The 24099-nt window shown below is 44.0% G+C and overlaps 1 protein-coding gene across 4 annotated transcripts; it reads left to right on the top strand.

Moving 5' to 3' along the window:
• The first annotated feature begins 12169 nt into the window (after nt 1-12169).
• Nucleotides 12170-21431, top strand: GLRX2 (glutaredoxin 2). Of its 4 annotated transcripts, none has more exons than XM_046678105.1 (4): nt 12170-12441; nt 16439-16502; nt 19857-20033; nt 21154-21431. In XM_046678105.1, exons 2-4 carry the CDS (start codon nt 16440-16442, stop codon nt 21286-21288), a joined length of 375 nt encoding a protein of 124 aa, XP_046534061.1. In that variant the 5' UTR covers nt 12170-12441; nt 16439; the 3' UTR covers nt 21289-21431. The 4 variants fall into 4 exon arrangements, with proteins under 4 accessions (XP_046534061.1, XP_046534059.1, XP_046534058.1 ...); XM_046678103.1 differs by having other exon boundaries at nt 12170-12475; XM_046678102.1 differs by lacking the exon at nt 12170-12441 and adding an exon at nt 12615-12769.
• Nucleotides 21432-24099: the final 2668 nt, after the last annotated feature.

Here is a 24099-nt window from a genome sequence, read left to right as displayed (position 1 = left end):
TTCTATGCAAAGAGAGAAGAGGAAATTTAGATGTAGAAATACCCATTTTAACATGTACACACACAAAAAGAATGTACTTACAACTGGTTTAAAGAATGACTTGGGGGACCGGCCCAGTGGTGCAGCTGTTAAGTTCCCACGTTCCACTTCGGCGGGCCCAGTTTCACCAGTTCGGATCCCAGGTGTGGACATGGCACTGCTCAGCAAGCCATACTGTGGCAGGCGTCCCACATATAAAGTAGAGGAAGATGGCTACACATGTTAGCTCAGGGCCAGTCTTCCTCAGCAAAAAGAGGAGGCTAGGCAGCAGATGTTAGCTCAGGGCTAATCTTCCTCAGAAAAAAGAGGAAGATTGGCAGCAGATGTTAGCTCAGGGCTGATCTTCCTTAAAAAAAAAAAAAAAAAAGAATGACTTGGATCCTTGACAATTTTATCTAGCCATACAATTAAAAAGCCAGCTCTTGGGGTCTGCTCAGTGGCGTAGCTCATCAAGCCATGCTGTTGCAGCATCCCACATAAAAAATAGAGGAAGATTGGCAACAGATGTTAGCTTAGGGCTAATCTTCCTCACACACAAAAAAGGTTAAAAACATTCTTAGCTCAAAGGCTATACAAAAGCAGTCAAGGCCCAGATTTGGCCAGCAGGGCTGTAGTTTACCTTATCTAGAAGAGGGGAGGAATGGAGTGAGGCCAAAGCTGTAATTGGCAAAAGAGGACCAGTCACTCAAAGTGGTCATTTTTTTTTTTTTAAAGATTGGCACCTGAGCTAACAACTGTTGCCAATCATCTTCTTCTTCTTTTTTTTCTGCTTTTTTTCTCCCCAAATCCCCCCAGCACATAGTTGTATATTTTTAGTTGTGGGTCCTTCTATTTGTGGCATGTGGGACGCCGCCTCAACATGGCCTGATGAGTGGTGCCACGTCCGCACCCTGGATCTGAACCGGCGAAACCCTGGGCCACGGCAACGGAGCACGCAAATGTAACCACTCAGCCATGGGGCCAGCCCCGATAGTGGTCATTTTTGTATAAGTGCTCAATTAGTATTACTAAGTGCTCTTGTTGTGTCTTGATCCATCATGGCAGAGAGATCGCATCTGATGTTGGTGTTCTGTGGGATTATTTATATTTAACAGGAGAATATCATGGCCTAGCTGTTGGGGCCAGTCTAGATCTTGGATGCCAAAGACGGCTTTCCTCTTTGCCTGTGAGTAGGTGGAGGGCTGGACTGACTTCTCTCACTACTATTGTCCTGAGTGCCCATCTCAGATGCTGTATTCGATTTACCCTTCACGGCAAACAGTTTACTAGGTCTCTGTTTTGTCCTTGGCCTCCATAGCATGGTGGAAACTTGTTGACATTGGAATTAGAGAGACTTGTGATCCAATCTCAATTCTGTCACAACTAAGTGTGGCCTTGCTCATGCTATTTGCCTCCCTTTTCTCACTACTAATTAGAGATAGAAATACTTTATCATGAGAAGCAATACAGTGTGGTTATGGAGAGCCGGGCCCTGGAATCAGACCACGTGGATTAAAGGTCCAGTCTGTCAACGGTGCAACTTTAGACAAGTTACTTAACCTTTTGGTGCTTTGGGCTCCTTATACTATGTAAAATGGAGGTAAGAATGTATCTCTTCATAGAGTTGCTAAGGAAGTTAAAAGAAAAAAATATGTGGGGCCAGCCCAGTGGCACAGCAGTTAAGTGCACACGTTCTGCTTCTCGGGGGCCCAGGGTTCACCGGTTCGGATCCCAGGTGCGGACATGGCACCGCTTGGCACGCCATGCTGTGATAGACGTCCCAAACACAAAGTGGAGGAAGATGGGCATGGATGTTAGCTCAGGGCCAGTCTTCCTCAGCCAAAAGAGGAAGATTGGCAGCAGATATTAGTTCAGAGCTAATCTTCCTCAAAAAATAAAAAAAGAAAAGAAAAACTATGTAAAGTAGTTCCCAAGTAACCTGTTGTTTGCTAAATGAGTTTTCATATGTGAATCATTCAAATGCAGTATCTGACACATCAATGAACATGAGTTCTTTTCCGCTCTTCAAAGCGCTGTTTGATAATCTCCTTAGTACCTGGCAGAGGGTTAGGTGTGTTGACTTCATTGTTATCTAATGGAGAGAGGAAGGGAAGGAAAGGGTGGCCTTCTGCAGGCTCCGGGTGCCTTCATTCTAGCTCAGACCTCAGCACTGCTGAGAATTTGTGAGCCTTGGGATCTTCTCCTTTATCTGCTTTCTTCTTTTCTTCCTTTCACCTCAGTTGACCACACCAGTTGGACCTGCTCTATCCACAACTTCGCAATCAATCTCTTTGACAGGCACTACCAATCTGACTTCTTCTGCCATGTCCATTCATGAGAATTTGGTCTCTGGTGGGGCCGGCCCCGTGGCCCAGTGGTTAAGTTCGCAAGCTCCACCTCGGCAGCCCTGGATTGCACCAGTTCGCATCCTGGGCGCAAACCCCACACTGTTCAGCAAGCCATGCTGAGGCGGCGTCCCACAGGGCAGAGCCAGGAGGACCTACAATTAGAATTTACAACTATGTACTTGGGGGCTTTGGGGAGAAGAAGAAGAAAAAAGATTGGCAACAGATGTTAGCTCAGGTGCTAATCTTAAAAAAAAAAAAAAAAAAGAATTTGATCCCTGGAAAGTTAACAATATCTTTCTTCTTGCAAATCCAAGAATCTGTGTAAGTTCCTATTCCCTCGCTTCTGTCCTCTTTTGATATTATTGATTCTGCTCTCTCCAGAAAAGTTTTTCCCTCCATAATTCCCCCTACATTCTTCTGTGTGGATTCCCAGAAAGGACAAAAGGTACAATTCAAGGAAAAAGAAAAGGATTTCAAAAATAGGGTTGAAAAGTTACACGTGAAATTAGAGCATGAGTGTTTGAGTCTGCATTCTGCCCCTAAGAGCGTGTGATCCTTACCGGATCAGACACGCCTCCGAGCGCACTGTGCCCATCTTTTAGAATGAAAGGAGCGAGTGCTGTACAAGTTCCCAGCAGAATGGATTCTGATTCTTTCCATTGATTTCTGCAATTAGGGGTCGCCAATGTTTGAGAAATTTATAGCAAAAGGGAATTAGAGGCTCATTGAATTAAACTTTTATTTCTTGGGAATCCTAAGGACATAAGTTATTTTGAACAAAGAGCTATAGAAAAGAGAAGTTGAACAATCTTCTTACCTTTGGTAAAACTGTTGGATATTGTATTAGTCAGGGTTCTCCAGAAAAACAGGATATATATATATGATACCATATATATATGTACTTTTTTCTTTTTGAGGAAGATTAGCCCTGAGCTAACATCTGCTGCCAATCCTCCTCTTTTTGCTGAGGAAGACTGGCCCTGAGCTAAACATGTGTGCCCATCTTCCTCTACTGTATACGTGGGACGCCTACCACAGCATTGCTTGCCAAGCAGTGCCATGTCCACACCCAGGAACCAAACCGGTGAACCCTGGGCCACCGAAGCAGAATGTGCAAACTTAACTGCTGCGCCACTGGGCCGGCCCCAAAAAATACTTCTATTTTTTTTCTATGATTTGTAATTACAAATAGAACTGAAATATTAAATTAATTATAATGAGATTATTCTACCATATGAGATATTGTAATAAAAATTCTATTATTTTTCCAAAGACAGCTGTGAATTTATTTTAGTGACAGCTAAATTAAAATAGTATATTCTGTACTAAAGTGTAATTAAATACTTTATGAATTTATCATTTATTGAACATCTACAGCATGCTAGATCCAGTTCTAGGACCTGGGACTCTGGTAGTGAACCAAATAGTTGAGGCCCCTACCTTCATGGAGCTTATGTTCTCTGAGGAAAGACAAATATAAATATAAATAGAAACATACACACAATGTCAAGAGGTGCTAAGAGCTCAGGAGGAAAATAGAGCAGTAAGATACAGGGAATGCAGGATGTGTTAGCTACTTTATATAATATCAGCACAGAAGGCCTCTTTGAAAAGCTGCTTCATTAGGTAAAAAAGAGCTGGACTAGAAAAGAGTTTGACTGGATATCTTCCTCTTGTGTCATTCTCTTCTCTTCCATATTTGTATTGTAGAAACCCTTAAACTTTAACTCAGTATGAATAACAAGATTATCATAGTTCTTTTCTCTGAGAATTATCAGCCTACTGTTCTTTTTTTTTTTTTTTTTGAGGAAGATGAGTCCTGAGCTAACTACTGCCAGTCCTTCTCTTTTTTGCTGAGGAAGCCTGGCCCTGAGCTAACATCCGTGCCCATCTTCCTCTACTGTATATGTGGGATGCCTACCACAGCATGTGGCTTGCCAATCGGTGCCATGTCCACACCCGGGATCTGAACCGGCAAACCCCAGGCCACCGAGAAGTGGAACGTGCAAACTTAACCGCTGCGCCACCGGGCAGCCCCCAGCCTACTGTTCTAATCAAATGTTATTAAATTTCCAGAATGAATTTATTTACACTATATTTATGTTGTTTATTCAATTTTAAAATTCACAAATATTTGTTTGCTTTATTTCTGTGACTATAGTGAAAACTATACAGTTTCCTGAGTCAATTTTTGTGGGATCTAGCAGTGTACAAAACAATTCCCCGCTCTTTCTCATGAAGAAGGAGACAATTAATGCATATATACCAGGCACGAAGTCAGTTGGTGATAAATGCCCTGGAGAAAAATAAAGCAGATTAAAGGTGTTGCTATTTTAGCTAAATCGATCAGGAAGGCTCCTAAGATTAAAGGAGAATTAGATTAGATTCAAGGGAATTTAATGAGCTGCATACCTATTGCATTGTTGCTCACACGTTTGTATCAATCCTTACATCGTAAAGAGTTAGAGATTCGGTGGCATACGACTACCATTATGGCTTTTCTTTGAAATGCCATCGAAATTTCTCAGTCTTCAGTCTGTACCAAATTATGTTCCTAGATTGTGGCTGTGAATTTGCTTACTCACAGTCTGTTTTACTCACCTACATCCATAGTTAAAATTTTCTATACTATTAAGTGAATTTTTAGTCTCAACTATGATTCAATTCACCAGTAAGGTCAAAAATATAGCTCCTCGCTCATTCTCTTGGAACTCATAAGAAAAGAAAGTAAGAATAAAAACACAAGTTTAGCTCCCTCTTGACACAAGAAAACAGGAGAGGGCAAGCAACATTGACCTCTAAAGAGAGAGAGAGAAAAGACAAAGCTTCAGAAAGCAAAGGTTCAGAAACAGCTGTCAAGAAATGCTGTTTGTTCAACGCCAGATGGCACTCTGAGTTATTAATTTGTCTTGTGCAAGGCTTACAGGCGACTCGAGAACTCTAAAACAAAATCATTTGCTCACACTTCAAAAGAAAACAGATTTTCTGGCCTTATCATTCTAAGTCTGTTGACCCTGAGACTTAAGAACACACACTTTATGGATATAAAAATGATATAGAAGGAAGGAAGTTGTGCTTGGCAAGAAATAAAAGCATTTTTAGGTAAATATTTTCATTAGAGCATACTAGATGCCAATTCTTCAAAGAATTGAAGTGGTCAGGTTATCACATTTTTAACAGCAGTTCCCTAGTCTATGATATATCTTTTGTTTCCTTCATAAACACACTCAGAGCATACTTGGCTCAGAAATATCCTGCTCCCAGTTCCTCCAATTAAGTATCAAATACTCACTATCTGGTTTTCTTTCTCCTCATCTCCGGGCTCAGAATATTTAAATATCTTTCAGTTTGACACTTAACAATTCTGAATAAGTCTTTAAATACTCCTTTCCCTTCCTACTGTGCTGGTGAATATTTTAATTTCCCTAACAAATTAGAAACCTGAACTATATGCCTTCGTGAGTATGAGAACTTTAAATAGTATCTGATACCTCCATTCTTTATGGCTTTTTATTCCTAGGTTTCTATAAAGAGACCAGATAGATCCTTGTGGTGTAATAAAAACATATATTTAGTCTTTGTTCCTGGTTTGGTTCCTGGCACAGAGCTCCTAAAACCCTTGGAATTTCCTGAGTCATTCAAGCATCTTTTGTTATTCACAACACGCCCCCTTCTGTGGTACCTCAGTCTGTGTTAATAAGGTGACTCATTATTTAGTTTTCAAAGGAAAGGCTGGCCATGCTTAGAGGTTGGACTTTCAAAGACCGCCCTCCCCCAACCCCAGGGAAAGGAAAAGGGGTTGAAGACTGAGTTCAAGCACCAAGGGTGGATGATTTAATCAATCATGACTCGGTAATAAAACTTTGATGAAAACTCTATTTTTTTTGTGAGGAAGATTGGCCCTGAGCTAACATCTGTTGCCAGTCTTCCTCTGTTTTTTGCTCCAGGAAGATTGTCGCTGAGCTAACATCCGTGCCAATTTTCCTCTATTTTGTATGTGAGATGCTGCCAGCATGGCTTGATGAGTGGTCTGTAGGTCCGTGCCTGGGATCTGAACCCATGAACTCCAGGCCACCAAAGCAGAGTGCACGAACTTAACCACTAAGCCACCAGGCCAGTCCCTGATGAAAACTCTTGAATGACAAGGTTTAGGGGGAACTTCTGGGTTGGGGAACACATTGATTTGCTGGGATAGTGGTACACCTGGAGAGAGCATGGAAGGTCTGTGTCCAACTTCCTCCTATACCTTGCTCCATGTGACTCTTCCATTTGGCTGTTCCTGAGATGTATCCTTCATAATAGTACTAAAATTGTAAGCATAGAGCTTCTCTGAGTTTTTTGAGTTTTTCTAGCAAATTACTGAACCCGAGGGGAGGTCATAGGAACACCCAAATTTGTAACTGGCTGGCAGAAGTGCAGGGTAGCCTGGAGACCCAACTTTCAGCTGATGTCTGAAGAGAGGCAGTCTTGTCGGATTGAGTCCTTAACCTGTGGTGTCTGTGCTGACTCCAGGTAGTTGGCGTCAGAAGTGAATTGGAGAACACCCAGTGGATGTCAGAGCATTGGAGAATGGGGTGTTGTTTGGAAAAGCGAATGATCCTTCTCGAGCTTTCCTGGGAAATAATTGTAGGGGAGGAAGATTTCCTCTCCCCTCTGGGTCCTTCTGGCTGGGCTACGAATTAAATTGGCATGAGACAGAGTAACAGGAGAAAATCAAACAAAGCTTTGTAACATGTGTACATGGGAGAGGCTCAGGAAAACTGAGCAACTCACCAAAACGGCAGAGGTTCTCATCTTAAATACCATCTTCAGCTAGAGAAAAAGGGGGATATTGGTGGGGGCGGGGTTGGGGCTTTAAAGGGGAGCAAGGCAATTCACATGGAGATGGAAAAGCAAATGTTTGGTAAATGGAACTTTGATAAGAGCGGGCTCAGCAAGGATCCTCCCAGTCTACTGGATATCAAGAGTTATCTATGGTGATGGCCTGTCCTGGGGACTGGGCTTTATTTTAAATTTCTTTTAGGCAGTCAGGGGGAAGGTCAAAGTTTCTTTCAGAGTCTTTTGTTCTTAAAAATAATCAAGGTAAGGCAGAGAGGCACATTTTGGGGTGGCCAATGCTTTTTTTTTTTTAAGATTTTATTTTTTATTTTTCCTTTTTTCTCCCAAAGCCCCCCGGGTACATAGTTGTGTAGTTTTAGTTGTGGGTCCTTCTAGCTGTGGCATGTGGGATGCTGCCTCAGCTTGGCTTGATGAGCAGTGCCCTGTCTGCGCCCAGGATTCGAACTGGCGAAACCCTGGGCCACTGAAGCAGAGGGTGGGAACTTAACCACTTGGCCATGGGGCCGTCCCCAGGGATGGCCAATTCTGATCTCTCACATAAGAACGTGTTGTAATTTTTGTACTTGTAGAATGAGAAACTGTAATCGCAGGCCCACCAGGACCAGTTCAACTGACCACATCTCTTATCAACAGAGTGATTAAGAATTGCCTTTCAGAAAATGTGCTAAGTCATGGAGCCAGAGCATGCACAGATGGAGAACTCTTGACCTGAAATGACTGCGGAACCAAAGATTCTCCTCCCTACGGAACCAAAGGAGCTGGACATGACTGGAACTTAAAAGTTGGACTCTTATCAGAAGCAAGGGGTCTATCATTCAGAAAGATCTGCTGTTCAAATTCCTTCCCCACCTCACCATAAATGTTTAAAACCTTACTGTAAAAGTTTAGAACCTCATCATAAATGTTTAGAACCTTACCATAAATGCTTGAAACTCACCAGTCAAAACCCGTCCTACCAGCCTTTCCAGGTGCCAGTCTGTTCTCCCTAACCTCTTAAATTTTGCCCCAAATCTTGGATCAGGGAGACAGATCTGAGGGCACACATCCATCTCCCTGCAGATCCATCTCGCAGAATAAAGCTGATCCCTTTTCCCAAAGGCTGATGCTCTAATTAATTACCTTGTTTATGCACATGAGGCAACAGAATCCCAATTTTGTGTGGTAACAAAACTATATTGCCCAAAAGCTTACAGTGAATCTCAGTAGTGGTTTTAAACTAACGTGATGTTTATTACAGCTGCAGTATATTTGGGGAAAAAACACACGGGGAGATATTGTTCAGTCTAAGACAACACATGGGCACACCCGGGAGGAAGAGAATTCTTTTACCAACTCTAGGTTCTTCTGGCTGGTCTATGAATTAAATTGATGTGAGACAGAATAACAGGAGAAAAGCAGACAAAGCTTTATAACACGTATACATGGGAGAAGCCCAGGAAAATGAGCAACTCGCTAAAATGGCCAAGTCTGCCACCTTAAATACCATCTTTAGCTAAAGACAAAGGAGGATGTTGGGGGTAGGGGTTTGGGGCTTCATAGGGAAGGAAGGCAATTCACACAGACACGGAAAAGCAAATGTTTGGTAGATGAGAACTGGCTTAGCAAGGACCCTCACAGTCTACCAATACCCAGAGTTATCTACAGTGATGGGCTGTCCTGGGGACAGCACTTCTATCTTAAATTCTTTAAGGCAGGTAGGGGGAAGGTCAAGGTTTCTTTTCAAGTCCTTGGTCTTAAAAGTAAGGCAAAGAGACATATTTTGAGGTGGCCACTTCTGATCCTCCACAGGCAAACACAAATTTGTTTTTACCTTTTCAAATGGGGGCACTTAACAAAGTAAAAATATGACACATCTTTATGAACCATGAATTTCACACCATGTTCAAAAAATTGGAGGGCCAGCCTGGTGGTATAGTGGTTAGGTTTGCATGCTCCACTTCAGTGGCCCAGCGTTCACTGGTTCGGATCCCCGGTGTGGACACGGCACCACTTGGCAAGCCATGCTGTGGTAGGGGTCCCACATATAAAGTGGAGGAAGATGGGCACGGATGTTAGCTCAGGGCCAGTCTTCCCCAGCAAAGAGAGAGGATTGGTGGCAAATGTTAGCTCAAGGCTAATCTTCCTCCAAAAAAAAAATTGGAGAAAAGATAGAATGTTATCTTTTATGGGCAGGAACTTTGTCTGGATCCTGTGCCTAGAATAGTGACTGACATAGCAAAGGGTGAATGAAGTAATACAGTAAAACAAAAACAGAAAATGAGTATAAAGCAAAATTCACAGGATTTCGATAAAATACACAAGACTTCAACGAAATATCAGGCTTTCTCTAGGCTGTTTTAGGTTATGTAGTTGTGGTAGGCTAAAAAAATGATCCTTGGGGCCGGCCCTGTGGCAAAATGGTTAAGTTTGCATGTTCTGCTTCAGCGGCCCGGGGTTCACCGGTTCGGATCCCAGGTGTGGACGTGGCACCTCTTGACAAGCCATGCTGTGGTAGGCGTCCCACATATACAGTAGAGGAAGATGGGCCTGGATGTTCGCTCAGGGCCAGTCTTCCTCAGCAAAAAAAGGAGGATTGGCAGTAGTTAGCTCAGGGCTAATCGTCCTTAAAAAAAAAAAATGATCCGTCCCCCAAAGTATCCAGGTGAAACCCCTGGAACCTGTGCACATTACCTTATTTGGAAAACTGAGTCATTGCAGATGTAACTGATGGAACATGAGAGCATCCTGGATTATCCAGGTGGGCCACAAATCTAATCACGAGTGTCTTTATCAGAGACAAACGAAAGTCAGTGTGAAGTTGGAGGCAGAAATTGACGTGATGTGGCCACAAGTCAAGGAAGCCAAGGAACACCTGGACCCCTTAGAGAGGTTGGACCCTCTACAGAGGTCCTCCCTTAAGGGCCTTTTCAAGTAGATCTCATGATTTATTGATCTTAGTGGCTTTCAATCCTAGACAGGGAATAAACCTGCTCTTGATGTCAAACAAAATGTGGGAGCTTTAATTGACAATTTAAGAAATAAAAAACAAGTTTGAAAGAACGTCTAAAGTTATGCCAATTTTAATTGATACCATGTTGAGTCATAAAAAAAATTATAGAACTCTTAAGGCTGTATTTACCAATATATTCTCTCTCTCTTTTTTTTAAAGATTTTATTTTTTTCCTTTTTCTCCCCAAAGCCCCCTGGTACATAGTTGTATATTCTTTGTTGTGGGTCCTTCCAGTTGTGGCATGTGGGACGCTGCCTCAGCATGGCTTGATGAGCAGTGCCATGTCCGCGCCCAGGATTCGAACCAACGAAACACTGGGCCGCCTGCAGTGGAGCGCAGCGAACTTAAGCACTCGGCCACGGAGCCAGCCCTATATTCTCTTTTTTTAAACCTTTTTTTTTTTTTTAAGATTGGCACCTGAGCTAACAACTGTTGCCAATCTTTTTTTTCTGCTTTTTCTCTCCAAATCCCCCAATATATAATTGTATGTTCTTTTAGTTGTGGGTCCTTCTAGTTGTGGCATGTGGGATGGCCCCTCAACATGGCCTGGTAAGCAGTGCCATGTCCGCGCCCAGGATCCAAACCAGCGAAACCCTGGGCCACTGAGGCAGAGCGCAGGAAGATAACTACTGGGCCACGGAGCAGCCCCACCAATATATTCTTGATCATTCCCCATGATATACACACTATAGACGTTAATGAACAGCCCACCTACTTCTTAATGTGCTATTGTAGACATCACAATTATGACCCCAAACCATCACTTCTTTAGCTATCCAATGAAGCACAAAGAAGTTGAAAATTAAGAATATATCATGCTAAAAAAAAAAAAGAATATATCATGCTTAATTCAGGCATAACACTTTTGTCTGAAGTACTTTCATTTTGGGACCCCTTTAAAAAAATCTGTCCAGGGGCCGGCTCTGTGGCCGAGTGGTTAAGTTCGCGTGCTCCACTGCGGCGGCCCAGGGTTCGGATCCTGGGTGCGGACATGGCACCGCTTGTCAGGCCACGTTGAGGCGGCGTCCCACATCCCACAACTAGAAGGACCTGCAACAAAGATATACAACTATGTACGGGGGGGGGTTGGGAAGATAAAGCAGAAAAGAAAAAAAAGAAGATTGGCAACAGTTGTTAGCTCAGGTGCCAATCTTTAAAAAAAAAAAATTAATCCTAGATCATGTAAATCTGAAAAGCATTTGGATTAGTTTCTAAAAAAAAAAAAAAAAATCTGTCCAATGAATTCTGTGCTCCACATAGGCCATCTATCCTTTATTGAAATTAAATTGCTACATGGTTGTTTCACCTCATAATAGGCTGTATTCTGTAAAACCATTTGAGACCATAAGGTAAAATCTCACTTCAAAACAAAAATAATACAGTAAATTTCCTAAATAGCTATCTTTTGATGAAAACACAACCAAACCAAACCCCACAACACTACAGATAACATATCTTAGTTTTTAAAGTTAATTTCAGATTTATGAAGAATGACCTCACATGATTTGGGGTATTTTTACAACTACTTTTCATCCTTCTATGAAGCAATGAACATAGCTCCTTCGAAAGTAGGAAAAGAACTGTCAGAAACAGAAGTTCTAATTTTGCAAGTTGGTAACTTGAATCTTAAACTTTGTTGAGCATCAAGGATCAAAAAAGGTCTGGATCGATCTAATAATTATTTAGAATTTGAGACACACCGTTTGACCTCTGACCTTAACAAATAGATTTTGATGTCCCCAGTAAATAAAAATGAAGGCCCACCCACTCATCTTACCCAGCGACGCACAAAGGGCTATTATTACCAGGACTGAGCGGCACAATCTTGTCCTTAGCAGCGCTCGCCTATTTTCAAAGCCATAGTGACACGCCTCTGGGCTATTTTAAGTTCTAGCTCCTAATTTCATTTTTATTTTGAAAACACAATCTTTGTTTTCTTTGGAATGAACATTCCCCATTGGATTACTTTTTTCTTGGAGTTCTGAATGTGAAATCCAATATTCCCACGATTTCTATGCGTTCTCCATCCATGGCCTCATTGGAAGATGACACATTTAGGCTCTTCCTTCAGCAACACCGGGACCCGTCCCACAGGAAGCTGTGACGACGCTGCCAGCCTTTGGGAAACACCCCAGGCTCTCTGATTGTCGCGGACAATCATTGTTTTTCTTCCCGTTTCGCGAGCACGTGGGTCACAGTCTCCACGCGCTGAGCCTTGATGAGGGTCTCCAGCCTGAAATGAAACAGGTGCGGGGCAGGGACGAGCCCTGGAGACCAGCAGGTGGGGCCTCGGCGGCACGGGGACGGCTGCTGACAGTGGGCGGGACCGCGGGGACGCCGCGCTCGGGGGAGGGGCCCCGGGGCCGCGCGGAGGAGCCGGACCAGCCCGGCGGCGCGCGGGCAGCCCGGGGCGGGGCGAGCAGGCCCGGCGGGCGGAGGCGGGCGGTCCCGGGGGGCGATCGGCGGCCCTGCGTGGCTGCTGCTGCTGCGCTCCGACCATGTCCTGGCTCCGCGCGGCGCGGACGGGGACGCGGCTCGTCTGGACCAGGAGCGGGAGCGGCGCGGCGGCCTCGGGGTAGGGGGCGCGGCGGGGGGGCGCCGGGGGGCCTTGGAAGGGTGGGGACGAGATGGTGCCCTCCGCGGTTCTGTGGACCTGAGGATCCCGTGACGCTCAGGTTGGAAATACTTGAGTCGTGTTCGCTTGAACCACTGCCCCCCCGCCTTGATTCCCAGGTAAAATACAAGATGCCCTGATAAATTGGGATTTCAGACAAACAGCGAATAACTTGGTCCACATGTATCCTAAATATTGCACGGGACACAGACTACACAGTTATTCGCTGAGCATCTGAAATTCTAATGGAATCGAGCGTTCTGCATGTTTCTTTGCTAAACCTGGCAACCCGGGCGCAGGAGGTGAAGGTGACGTTTCCTGCTAAATGGCCAAGTCTTTGAGGGTAGGGACTGCGACTTATACAAGTCAGTGTCGCCTCTGACTAGAGCAGGACAGTGAGTTCCCTGCGCTTTCCCGCTTCCAATACCCCGCGGCCACCAGGCCTGCGGTGGAAGACCCACGGCTTGGCTGATGCTGGGTCCGCGCGGCTGGCCCGCAGATCTCGCAGAGATCGCAGATCTGTGCCCGCCCCTGGGCATCCATCCCTCAGTCTGGGAGTCTCCTTCTACCTGCTTGATCTGGCAACTCCTACCAGGTTTGCGAGATTCTGGGAACTCTTGATTAACTCTCTATGCGAAGCTAGCGAACCCCTTGGGAAGGTGGTCATCACGTGGTGTAACTGTTTGACTGACAGGTCCTTGAGGTCCCGTCGTCGTGTTTCTCCGGTGATTAGTATCTCCGGGGCATTTAGCGCTTTTGCCTCCTTGGCGCATAGTAGGCGCTCCATAAAGGTGGCCTGACTAGTGGTTGCTTCATCAGTGTTGAAATGAACCGATTGTTGTGCACTTACTTCTCCGATGATGCCCGTTTCCTTAACAGCTGATGACTTTCGTCAGGCTCAACTAGACTTGAAGGTGAAAGGGTGCCTTCCAGAGCTTTCTCTTTTATCTGGCAGAGAAGGGGGTGATATTTCAGAATGCATTTCCTCCTTCCTCTCACTCCCCAAGAAAGCATTCCCCTATGCAAGTTCTACTGGAACAGCTGCTTCTGTAGTAAACGCATGGTGGATGCACATGTGTAGTACACGGTTTGGGGATGCTGATGAAAGGCTGCGCTTGAGATAAAAGAACTTATGTTCTTAGTTGATAACCAAATAGGGAGCTGATTTATTCCACCAAAGCTCCTACTCAGGTCCAGGCTGATGCTGCTTAACCTCTTTTTCTGGTTTAGGCTCCAGAAACTCAGCTTGCTTTTTCCTTAAAGCTGCACCTTCTACGCTCCTCCCAAGCTGGCTGCAAGTCTCTCTAGTGGGATGCTCCTAACCACATCCTAAGATAAGCACACAGGCCCTTTTTATTTTAAAGGTCTCCTTGCTAATCTATTGGAAAGAAAGAATAATAGATTGTAAACCTGGGGAGTTATAATGTTCCCTTGGAGGGGTCTGTCTCTAACTGTTTGTCCTTACTGAAGTGGATGTTTGTTAGAGTGCCCTTCCTCTGAGTGTGCAGGCGTGGCCATGTGGAACAGATGCTCATCCTCCAAGGATAACATGTAGAAAGCTATTTAAAGTGGATTCTTCAAACAGAACCAGGGCTGCCCGTGGCCGAGTGCTTAAGTTCGCACGCTTTGCTTTGGCGGCCCAGGGTTCGCCTGTTTGGATCCTGGGTATGGACCTACACACTGGTCATCAAGCCATGCTGTGGCGGCATCGCACATAGAAGAACTAGAAGGACCTCCAGCCAGGATACATAGCTATGTACTGGGGCTTTGGGGAGAAAAAACCAAAACAAAACAGTACTAAAATTTCATGCCATACAGTAACAAGAAAAGTTTTCATTGGTACCTTTGAAAAAAGGTAACTAAACATTATAAAAAGTAGCTTACTTTTATAATTAACAACATGTACATTTTAAGTGCATTCACCATGAATGAATGAAGCGTTTGGGGGAAGAAATTTTTCTATCAAAACTTGACTTTTGGGACCAGCCTGGTGGCGCAGCACTTAAGTTCGCACATTCTGATTCGGTGGCCCGGGGTTTTGTCAAGCCATGCTGTGGTGGGCGTCCTACGTATAAAGTAGAGGAAGATGGTAATGGATGTTAGAGCAGGGCCAGTCTTCCTCAGCAAAAAGAGAAGGATTGGCAGCAGATGTTACCTCAGGGCTAATCTTCCTCCAAAAAAACAACTAACAGAAAACTTAAATTTTGCCAAATAATCATAAGGAGAATATTTTCTGAAACATTTGAAGCTTTAGTTCTTTATCTTACTCTTTTAATCCTTAGCTATTTGGATAATTCTCTTTTAAGGTCTCTATTATCTCATCCCTTTGCAAGATTTGTGATTTCACTCTGCAGTTGGTTTGCATCACGATGTTCCAGCAGTGCCATAGGGCCTGGCTGATCACGAAAGATGAAGTGGATGGGGACAGGTTCTGGGGATGTGCAGAGATCTGATGACATTAAACTGGTCAGTTTTTTAGTGAATATTTTCCTGTTACAATGAATGCCTCCTTTTACAAGCTCCTAACAGCTAGATTTTGGATGATAAGTGTGGAGATGATAAGAGTCCCTGTAATCAAGAAATAATAGTAATAATGTCAAATGGTGTTGAACATTGACTGTGTTCAAGGTACTGTTCTGTTTTCTGTGGATCAATTCATTTAAGCTTCACACAGTGCTTTGGGGTGGGAGCAGTTATTGTTCCCACTTAATAGATTGGGACACTGGGAGCTATGGATCACTGTGGTTGGCATACTTTAATTTCCTCAAAATCCTTGAATTGTTGTAAGTTCTCTGTTTCACAAAGTGTGCATGGAGTTTTGGCATGTTTTAATAGGAAAATGGGAACTATGTATTTTTTTTTTTTAAGATTTTATTTTTCCTTTTTCTCCCCAAGCCTCCTGGTACATAGTTGTATATTTTTTAGTTGTGGGTCCTTCTAGTTGTGGCATGTGGGATGCTGCCTCAGTGTGGCTTGGTGAGTGGTGCCATGTCTGTGCCCAGGATCTGAACCGGTGAAACCCTGGGCCGCCGCAGCGGAGCGCGAGAACTTAACCACTGGGCCACAGGGCCGGCCCCTATGTATTTTGTTTTTTTTTTTGAGGAAGACTGGCCCTGAGCTAACATCCATGCTCCTCTTCCTCCACTTTATATGTGGGATGCCTTACCACAGTATGGCTTGATAACTTGTGCATAGGTCTGCTCCCGGGATCCGAACTGGTGAACCCCCGGCCACCTAAGCAGAACGTGCGAACTTAACCTGTGCACCACCGGGCTGGCCCAGAACTATAATTTTAAACCAATGCTCAGGTCCTATGGCCAATCATTAGCAAAGACTATCTGAAATTTAGTGTTCAGAAATGACTGTACCAGGCTTTAAACACAGTGAATGTGGTTTTATCAAATAACTCAGAGCCTCGGGAGGCTAGTTAGAGAAGGACACAGGCCCTTTTGGTTTTAGTAAACAAATCCTTTGTAAACTGATATTTTGTACTGATAAAAGTAAAACTGCTTTTTCTGTTTTGTAAGTCTGGATATATATTTGCATATCAGGTTTTCTTCAAATGGCTGTCATCTGATATATTGCCTTGAATGTTTAATAAACTGCGCTGCCTTTTAAAATTCCTTTCAGGATGGGGAACAGCACATCATCATCTTTGGGGAATTCAGCAACAGCTCCTGTGAATCAGATCCAAGTGAGTGATGCGGGAGATGGAAGAGAAAGCTTTCTTCTGTAGAAAAAGAATTGTGGGGGCCGGCCCAGTGGCTCAGGGGTTAAGTTTGCACATTCCACTTTGGCGGCCCAGGGCTCGCCAGTTCAGATCCCGGGTGCAGACATGGCGTCACTCATCAAGCCATGCTGTGGCAAGCGTCCCACGTATAAAGTAGAGGAAGGTGGGCATGGATGTTAGCTCAGGGCCAGTCTCCCTCAGCAAAAAGAGGAGGATTGGCGGCAGATGTTAGCTCAGGGCTAATCTTCCAAAGAAAAAAAAAAAGAAAAAGAATTGTGTCTTACACATTTAATAAGCTCATTCAGTAGCCAAATATGATATAGTTCAGCAAATGAATTACTAAATTACTATATGTTTTATAATCTGCTATCAAAATAATCCATGTGAGAAAAACGTTCTAGATCATTTTGGTAGTCAAAATTTATGAGATTTATTGTTAGTGGAGTCCTCACTCCCTCTAAGTTGGGTCTATGAGGTTGGTGGCTTCTCTCCATCATACCCATCTCAGGTGTACGTTGCTACCAGTCAGGCTGCCCTTAGCCAGGGATGCTATTTGGTTTTGGCCTGGGAAGCTGTTTAACAGCTCTTTTCCCTAACATGGACCCTAGTATGCCGTAGTTGCTCCGTAAATGGTCCTCTCCGGGGTACTGTGCACTGCTGTGTTCTGTTTTCTTTCACTGCAAAGCCCAGTTAATTCTGCCTCAGAAAATGTCTCTTCTATGTATGTTTTTCTTCCCTTGCAGCCTACAAGACATACTCACTTCTCTTTCTCTGTTCCTTACCACCAGTCACCACCACATACTTATTTCTGCCTTTAGTTTATTTGGCTAAAAAAGTATTCACTCATAGCTGTTGATTTTTTTTTTTAGGAAGATTAGCCCTGAGCTAAAATCTGCTGCCAATCCTCCTCTTTTCTTTTTTTGCTGAGGAAGACTGGCCCTGAGCTAACCTCCATGCCCATCTTCCTCTATTTTATATGTGGGATGCCTACCACAGCATGGCTTGCCAAGCCATGCCACGTCCGCACCTGGGATCTGAACCGGCAAACGTGCGCACTTAACTGCTGTGCCACTGGGCCGGCCCCATATTGAATTTAACAGCAATGCTAGAAACCTATTGTGAGGGAGTGACCTCTTTTAAAATAAGAATACAAAATCATGAACTGTTTAGCCAGGGTGAGGTTAGAAAAGGTGAGAAGGAGAGTTTAAGAAACTTTGGCACTGTCATCTTACGTTTCAGCTCACTTTGGGATATCTCTGCATCAGTGTTGGTAGTGCCTAGCAGCCCCCAAGATGCTCATGTCTCTCTAAATGATGGTCTCAGTGTGCCTGTGACCTGAGGCCACACAGGGGAGGCAAGAGCACTGGCTTTGGTGTTGAGACAAGGTTGGGTCCAATCCCAGTATTATGAACTACTCAGGCTCAGTTTTCTCATCTAGAAAGTGGATTCAAAAGACATCTCTGGTATGGCTGGCTTTCCCTGAGACAGACTTCTCTACTAAATATTATGAGTAAGCAGAAGAGAAAGCATAAAAATAGACCAACTTGCAGATAGCTAGACAGTGACCTGGAACCCTTCAGACACCCAAGGGCGGATATAACTTCTGTATCACTTTGCCTGGATTTTCTCTCTGATTTTTTTCCTTCTTCTTCTTCTTCTTCTTCTTTTTTTCTTTTTTGAGGAAGATTAGCTCTGAGCTAACTGCTGCCAATCCTTCTCTTTTTGCTGAGGAAGACTGGCCCTGAGCTAACATCCGTGCCCATCTTCCTCTACTTTATATGTGGGACGCCTACCACAGCATGGCTTGCCAAGCAGTGCCATGTCCGCACCCAGGATCTGAACCGGCGAACCCCAGGCCACTAAAGTAGAACACGTGAACTTAACCTCTGTGCCTCAGGCCTGGCCCCTTGTCCTTCTTCTTGAATGTGCTGCTTGTGACCACGTAAGAGCAGCCTAGACAGATGCCCGGGTGCTAGACCTTTCCATTCAGAATCTCTTGAAGGACCTGGATGTTCATAGATTTAGAAACAAAACAAATTTCACAGGTGATGCAGATGCATAGAAGAGTCTCGTGGTCTTTGTGAGAAAGGCCTGGAGAGCAGTTTCCAGACCAGGCTGATGTCATTAGAATCATCTGGGAAGGTTTTCAGAAAATAACAGTTTCTGACCTCTGCCTCAACCCCATTGAATCAGCACTTCCGGAAGTAGCTTTTCCAGGAGCAACAATATAAGAACATCTTATCAATACAGTAATGGCAGTTTTTTCGCTATAAAGATGTACCAGAAGGTGGGGCCTGCCCCGTGGCATAGTTAAGTTTAGTGTGCTCTGCTTCCCTGGCCTGGGGTTCGTGGGTTTGGATCCTGGGCACAGACCTACACCACTCATCAGCATGCTGTTGCGTTGACTCATGTACAAAATAGAAGATTGGCACAGATGTTAGCTCAGGGACAATCTTCCTCAAGCAAAAATCGGGGAGGACTGGGGCAGGCATGGTAGCATAGTGGTTAAATTCGCATGCTCTACTTTGGCAGCCCAGGGTTCGCAGGTTTGGATCCCGGGCACAGACTTAGACCGCTCATCAAGCCATGCTGAGGCAGCGTCCCACATACAAAATAGAGGAAGCTTGGCACAGATGTTAGCTCAGGGCCAATCTTCCTCACCAGAAAAAAAAAAAAAAAAGACATACAAGAAGGAATGGAGGTTGAGGTATAAGCTCTTTATACCTGGATCAGTAAAAGCCTTAACATTTTAAAGAGAACCATACATCAGTCCTCACGATTGACAGTTAAGGAAGGTCAGGGCTTAACTCCTGAACACCTACTGAATATTTGAGCAGCGGTATAACAGAGATTAAGGGCATGGACTATGGAGTCAGTCTTGCCTGGGTTCAAATCCTAGCTCTCCCGCTTATTAGCTGAGGACTGTGAGTAAGCTGTTTCCCTTCTTCTGTGCCTCACTTTCCCCATCTGTGAAGTGGAGATGATAATAGGACCTATCAGGATTGTGATGAGGTTTAAATGAGGGGTTGAGAATTGTGTGGGTCCACAGAAGTGTTTGCTGTGTGTGAATTTTCTGTGGTGGTTATTACTCCATGCCAACATGTTCCTTCTGTTACATCCTCTTTTCCTAATCACAGTCCTTTGTGATGAACACGATTATCCTCCATCTACAGATGAGGAAATAGCTGATGGAGATTCAGTTTGAGCCCTGAATCAGGAGTCTCCAGAATCCATACTGTTTCCACTGCATCGTGATTTCTTTCCGAAAGGTGATATCTAGAACTAAAATTATATTTTTGTTTGTTTGTTTTACTTCAGGAAACGATTTCTGACAATTGTGTGGTGATTTTCTCAAAAACCTCTTGTTCTTACTGTACAATGGCAAAAAAACTTTTCCATGACATAAATGTTAATTACAAAGTGGTGGAGTTGGACATGCTTGAATACGGAAGCCAGTTTCAAGACGCTCTTTACAAGATGACTGGTGACAGAACCGTGAGTATATCTTATGTGGTGTTTTTCCCCGAAATAGGAGGTGACCTGGATCACCCAGAGCCTAGACCCTTGTGTTAGGACAAGAGAACCAGGCATTCTCTGGGAATCTTAGCTTGAAAAAGAAATGACAGTGCCGGGAACCAGACTCATGCACTAGGAAACAGCAGAGTTAATTCACTGTATTTTTATTCTTTCTGTATCTGTATGTATGTGTGTCTGTACGTGTGTGTGTGTTTTCACTGGGACGGATGGGGTGATGGCGTTGTTTGTCAGGAGTGCTTGTCCATGAATCTTTGAGGTCCTCCTGGAGCTCTTCTCAGGATGAAAATATCCTTCCTCCCTTTACTTGGACAGGACAGACCGGGTCAGTCTCCCATTACTATGCTCATAGGAATGCTTTAGTGCTCCACATTTTGAGATTCTTGAAATTTGTGCATTTTTCCTTAATATGCATTATCAGAAAAAATTTACAATGTCGCCATTTTCTTTATTGTTTATATTTGCATGGAAGAAGGTTATACTGTGCTTTTTCCTTTTAGTAACCAGCTGTAAGAAAGAACACCTGGGGCCAGCCCTGGTGGCCTAGTGGTTAAGTTTGACATGCTCTGCTTCGGCGGTCTGGGTTCAGTTCACAAATGTGGACCTACATGGCTCATGTCTGTTAGTGGCCATGCTGTGGCGGCAGCTCACATACAAAACGAGGAAGATTGGCAACAGATGTTAGCTCAGGGCAAATCTACCTCAGCAAAAAAAAAAAGAAAAAACAAAGAACCACTTAAACGCTATTGATTATTAGAGACCGCTTTATTTTACCTTTTATATACCATAGCAATTAGGAGGAAGGGCTTGAGAGTCAGATTGTCCTGGGTTTAAACTCCCCTCAGTCATTTGCTATCACTGTGATCCTGGGCAAGTTCTTCTGCCTCATTTTCCTCCAAAATGAACATAAAATTAGTACCAACCTCAAGAGTTGTAAAGATTTAAATAGGTCATTTGTGACAGAGCTTCGTATGGTGCCTGGCCCGTGAAAGTACCCAGAATATGAGCATCTGCTATTATTATGTGAAACGGTCTTACATTTCTGACACTAGCGTGACCTCAACTTTTGTTTATCCAACAGGTGCCAAGAATATTTGTCAATGGAACTTTTATCGGCGGTGCAACGGACACTCATAGGCTCCACAAAGAAGGGAAATTACTTCCACTAGTGCAGCAGTGTTACTTAAAAAAAAGTGAGAGAGAAGACTTTTCGTGATGTCGGTGCTCCTCACTTTGCCAGTGAAATGTCAGTTATTTAAAGTGATAATGCCTTTTCAATGTTGGAGGATGTTTGAAGTATGTGAATTGTGTCCCCAAAAAGTTGTGAAAATAATGAACAATAAATCGCTGTGGAATCGTCGTCTTCCTACTTGCCGATTCTTAAGCAAAAGGGATGATATTTAAAACTGGAGGAGTGGAGTTGTATCAAAAGATAAGGAAAGAATGTGTTTTATTAGGAATTTGCATAGGAATTTTACAACCAAGAGCTAGAAATTGAGCATCTGGGATTCTTTATTCTGTACAGTTTTCAGAAGGGGTTAACTCCTAGCCTTTCGTAGCGCTCAGTGGTGAGGACTCATTTAGGATGTACGATGTAGGGCTCTCCCAGGGATGGTGAGCTCGGCAGGAATATCCTTGTACTGTTTTGTGACAAGCCTTCACACTTTGTACTTCTAGAGAAACAGAAGTATGTTAAATTTGTAGGATGGAATGAACTTTATTTCCGTGGAATGACTCTGTAGTTCCAGAGAGCAGACTTGTACCTATGAGCAGAAATCAGAAAGGTCCTTGAGTTCTGTTGAGAGGTGGAGCCTTCTGCTTTCCAGAATGTGTTCCAAGACTGTCGGAAAGGATCTAGTCTGAATGGGAGGTTAGGCTGACGGTCCCTAAAGTCACTTCTGATAGAGCTATTCTTCTATTCTGTGACTGGGAATACTCTTCATACGGATTTTATTTCAGATAAACTTAGCAAACAAGATTTATCCTATTGGAAGTCTTATTTTAGAATAATTGCAAATACTTTAGATGCTTTATTAATGAAGTCAGTAATTCCAGCTTTCTATCAAGAATTTTTTAAGTGCCTGAGAAGCACATTCCAAGCTGATCCCATAGAGTCCCACGGGGCGGATTACCAGACGCTGGGAAGAGAAAACTTCCCTAGTGGTGGGAGGAAGATGGATTTTAAGAGAAGTGAAGTGCCGGCCCAGTGGCGCAGCGGTTAAGTTCACATGTTCTGCTTTGGTGGCCCGGGGTTCACCGGTTCAGATCCCAGGTGCGGACATGGCACCACTTGGCAAGCCATGCTGTGGTAGGTGTCCTACAGATAAAAAAGTAGAGGAAGATGGGCACGGGCTTGAGCTCAGGGCCAGTCTTCCTCAGCAAAATAGAGGAGGATTGGCGGCAGATGTTAGCTGAAGGTTAATCTCCCCCCCCACCCCGCCCAACCCACCTCCAAAAAGAGAGAAGTGGAATGCTTCTGCTTTCTGGTCAAGATGGACCCAGGAATTGGGATGGTCCTGCAGAGGACAGCTGGTGGCTTCTTTGGCCATTTGCCATCATTGATGCTTCCTACGTAATCTTATTAGACTGCCATTAGGAGACCTTGATAAAGCAAGAACTTGGACTATTTCATTCTCCTGTGATAAATTAGAACTATGGAAGGGAATAGAGAATGGAATGTCCTTTAGTCCTTTATTTTGCATTATGTTATGAGAAATTTTACATGCTTGCTATGTTGTCCATTTTTTGTTAGAGTAGAGGAAGTCTGTTACCTTGTGTGATACTGTGATTTATAGTAAATATCTATTTGGTCTTCATCCCATTCCTGGCATACAGCTTCTAAAACCTTTGAATTTCCTGTGATGAGAGCCATAAAAGTGTCTTTTATTATGTCAATGAGGTGACTTTTGGAAAGCCCCTGAGGGTGGGGTGGTTTGCCGGCGGAACCGACCTTGTCACTAGAGGGTGTGAGCTTTCAGCCCTACCGACTTGGGGGGAGGCTGGGGCTGGAGATTGAGTTCAATCACTAATGGCCAATGATTTAATCAATCATACCTATGTACAGAAGCCTCTATAAAGACCCACCAGGATGGGGTTCAGAGAACTTCCAGGTTGGTGAAGATTCCGGGAGACTGACGTGCTGCAGAGAGCATGGAAGATCCCCGCCCTTTCCCCATACCTCGCCCTGGACATCTCTCCCAGCTGGCTGTTGCTGAGTTATCTCTTTCTATAATAAATTGGTCATCTGGTAAGTACGATTTTCTGAGTTCTGTGAACTACTCTAGCAAATTAATTGAACCCAAGGAGGGGGTCATTGGAACCCCCAATCCATAGCTGGTCAGTCAGAAGCACAGGTGACGACCTGGACTTGCGATTGGCATCTGAAGTGGGGTTGCGGGGGCAGTCTTGTAGGACTGAGCAGCTGCCCTGCTGACATGCCAATCCCCGAAGACTGACAGCTTGTTTTAACTGGAGGCTCGTTACAAGGCCTAAGGGTAACGGATTTGGATAGGGGTCCACAACAAACCGCTAAATCCACAGGAAAAAATCAGAACTGGTACTTAGATTGAGTGTATCTATTAGAACAAGACAGGGAAGTGTTCAAATCACTAATCACACTTACTAGATGTGACCAGTAGGTAGATGACTTAATCTCTTAGAACTATGTTTTTTTCTGAGGAAGATTAGCACTGAGCTAACACCTGCCATCAGTCCTCCTCTTTTCTTTGCTGAGGAAGACTGGCCCTGAGCTAACATCTGGGCCCATCTTCCTCTCTTTTATATGAGGGATGCCTGCCACAGTATGGCTTTGTGAGTGGTATGTAGGTCTGCACCCGGGATCCAAACCAGGGAACCCTGGGCCACAGAAGCGGAACATATGAACTTAACTGCTGCACCACGGCGCTGGCCCTATAAGTTCTTTTTAAATAAAATATGGATAATGCCATCTTCCTATACTATTTACTTTGATAAATGGAGATAACATAAATCACACAGCATGGTGCTGAGTATAGACAGCGTAGACACT

The sequence above is a fragment of the Equus quagga genome, chromosome 12, assembly GCF_021613505.1.
Source record: "Equus quagga isolate Etosha38 chromosome 12, UCLA_HA_Equagga_1.0, whole genome shotgun sequence".
NCBI lineage: Eukaryota > Metazoa > Chordata > Mammalia > Perissodactyla > Equidae > Equus > Equus quagga.
This window is presented reverse-complemented; position numbering and strand designations above follow the sequence as displayed.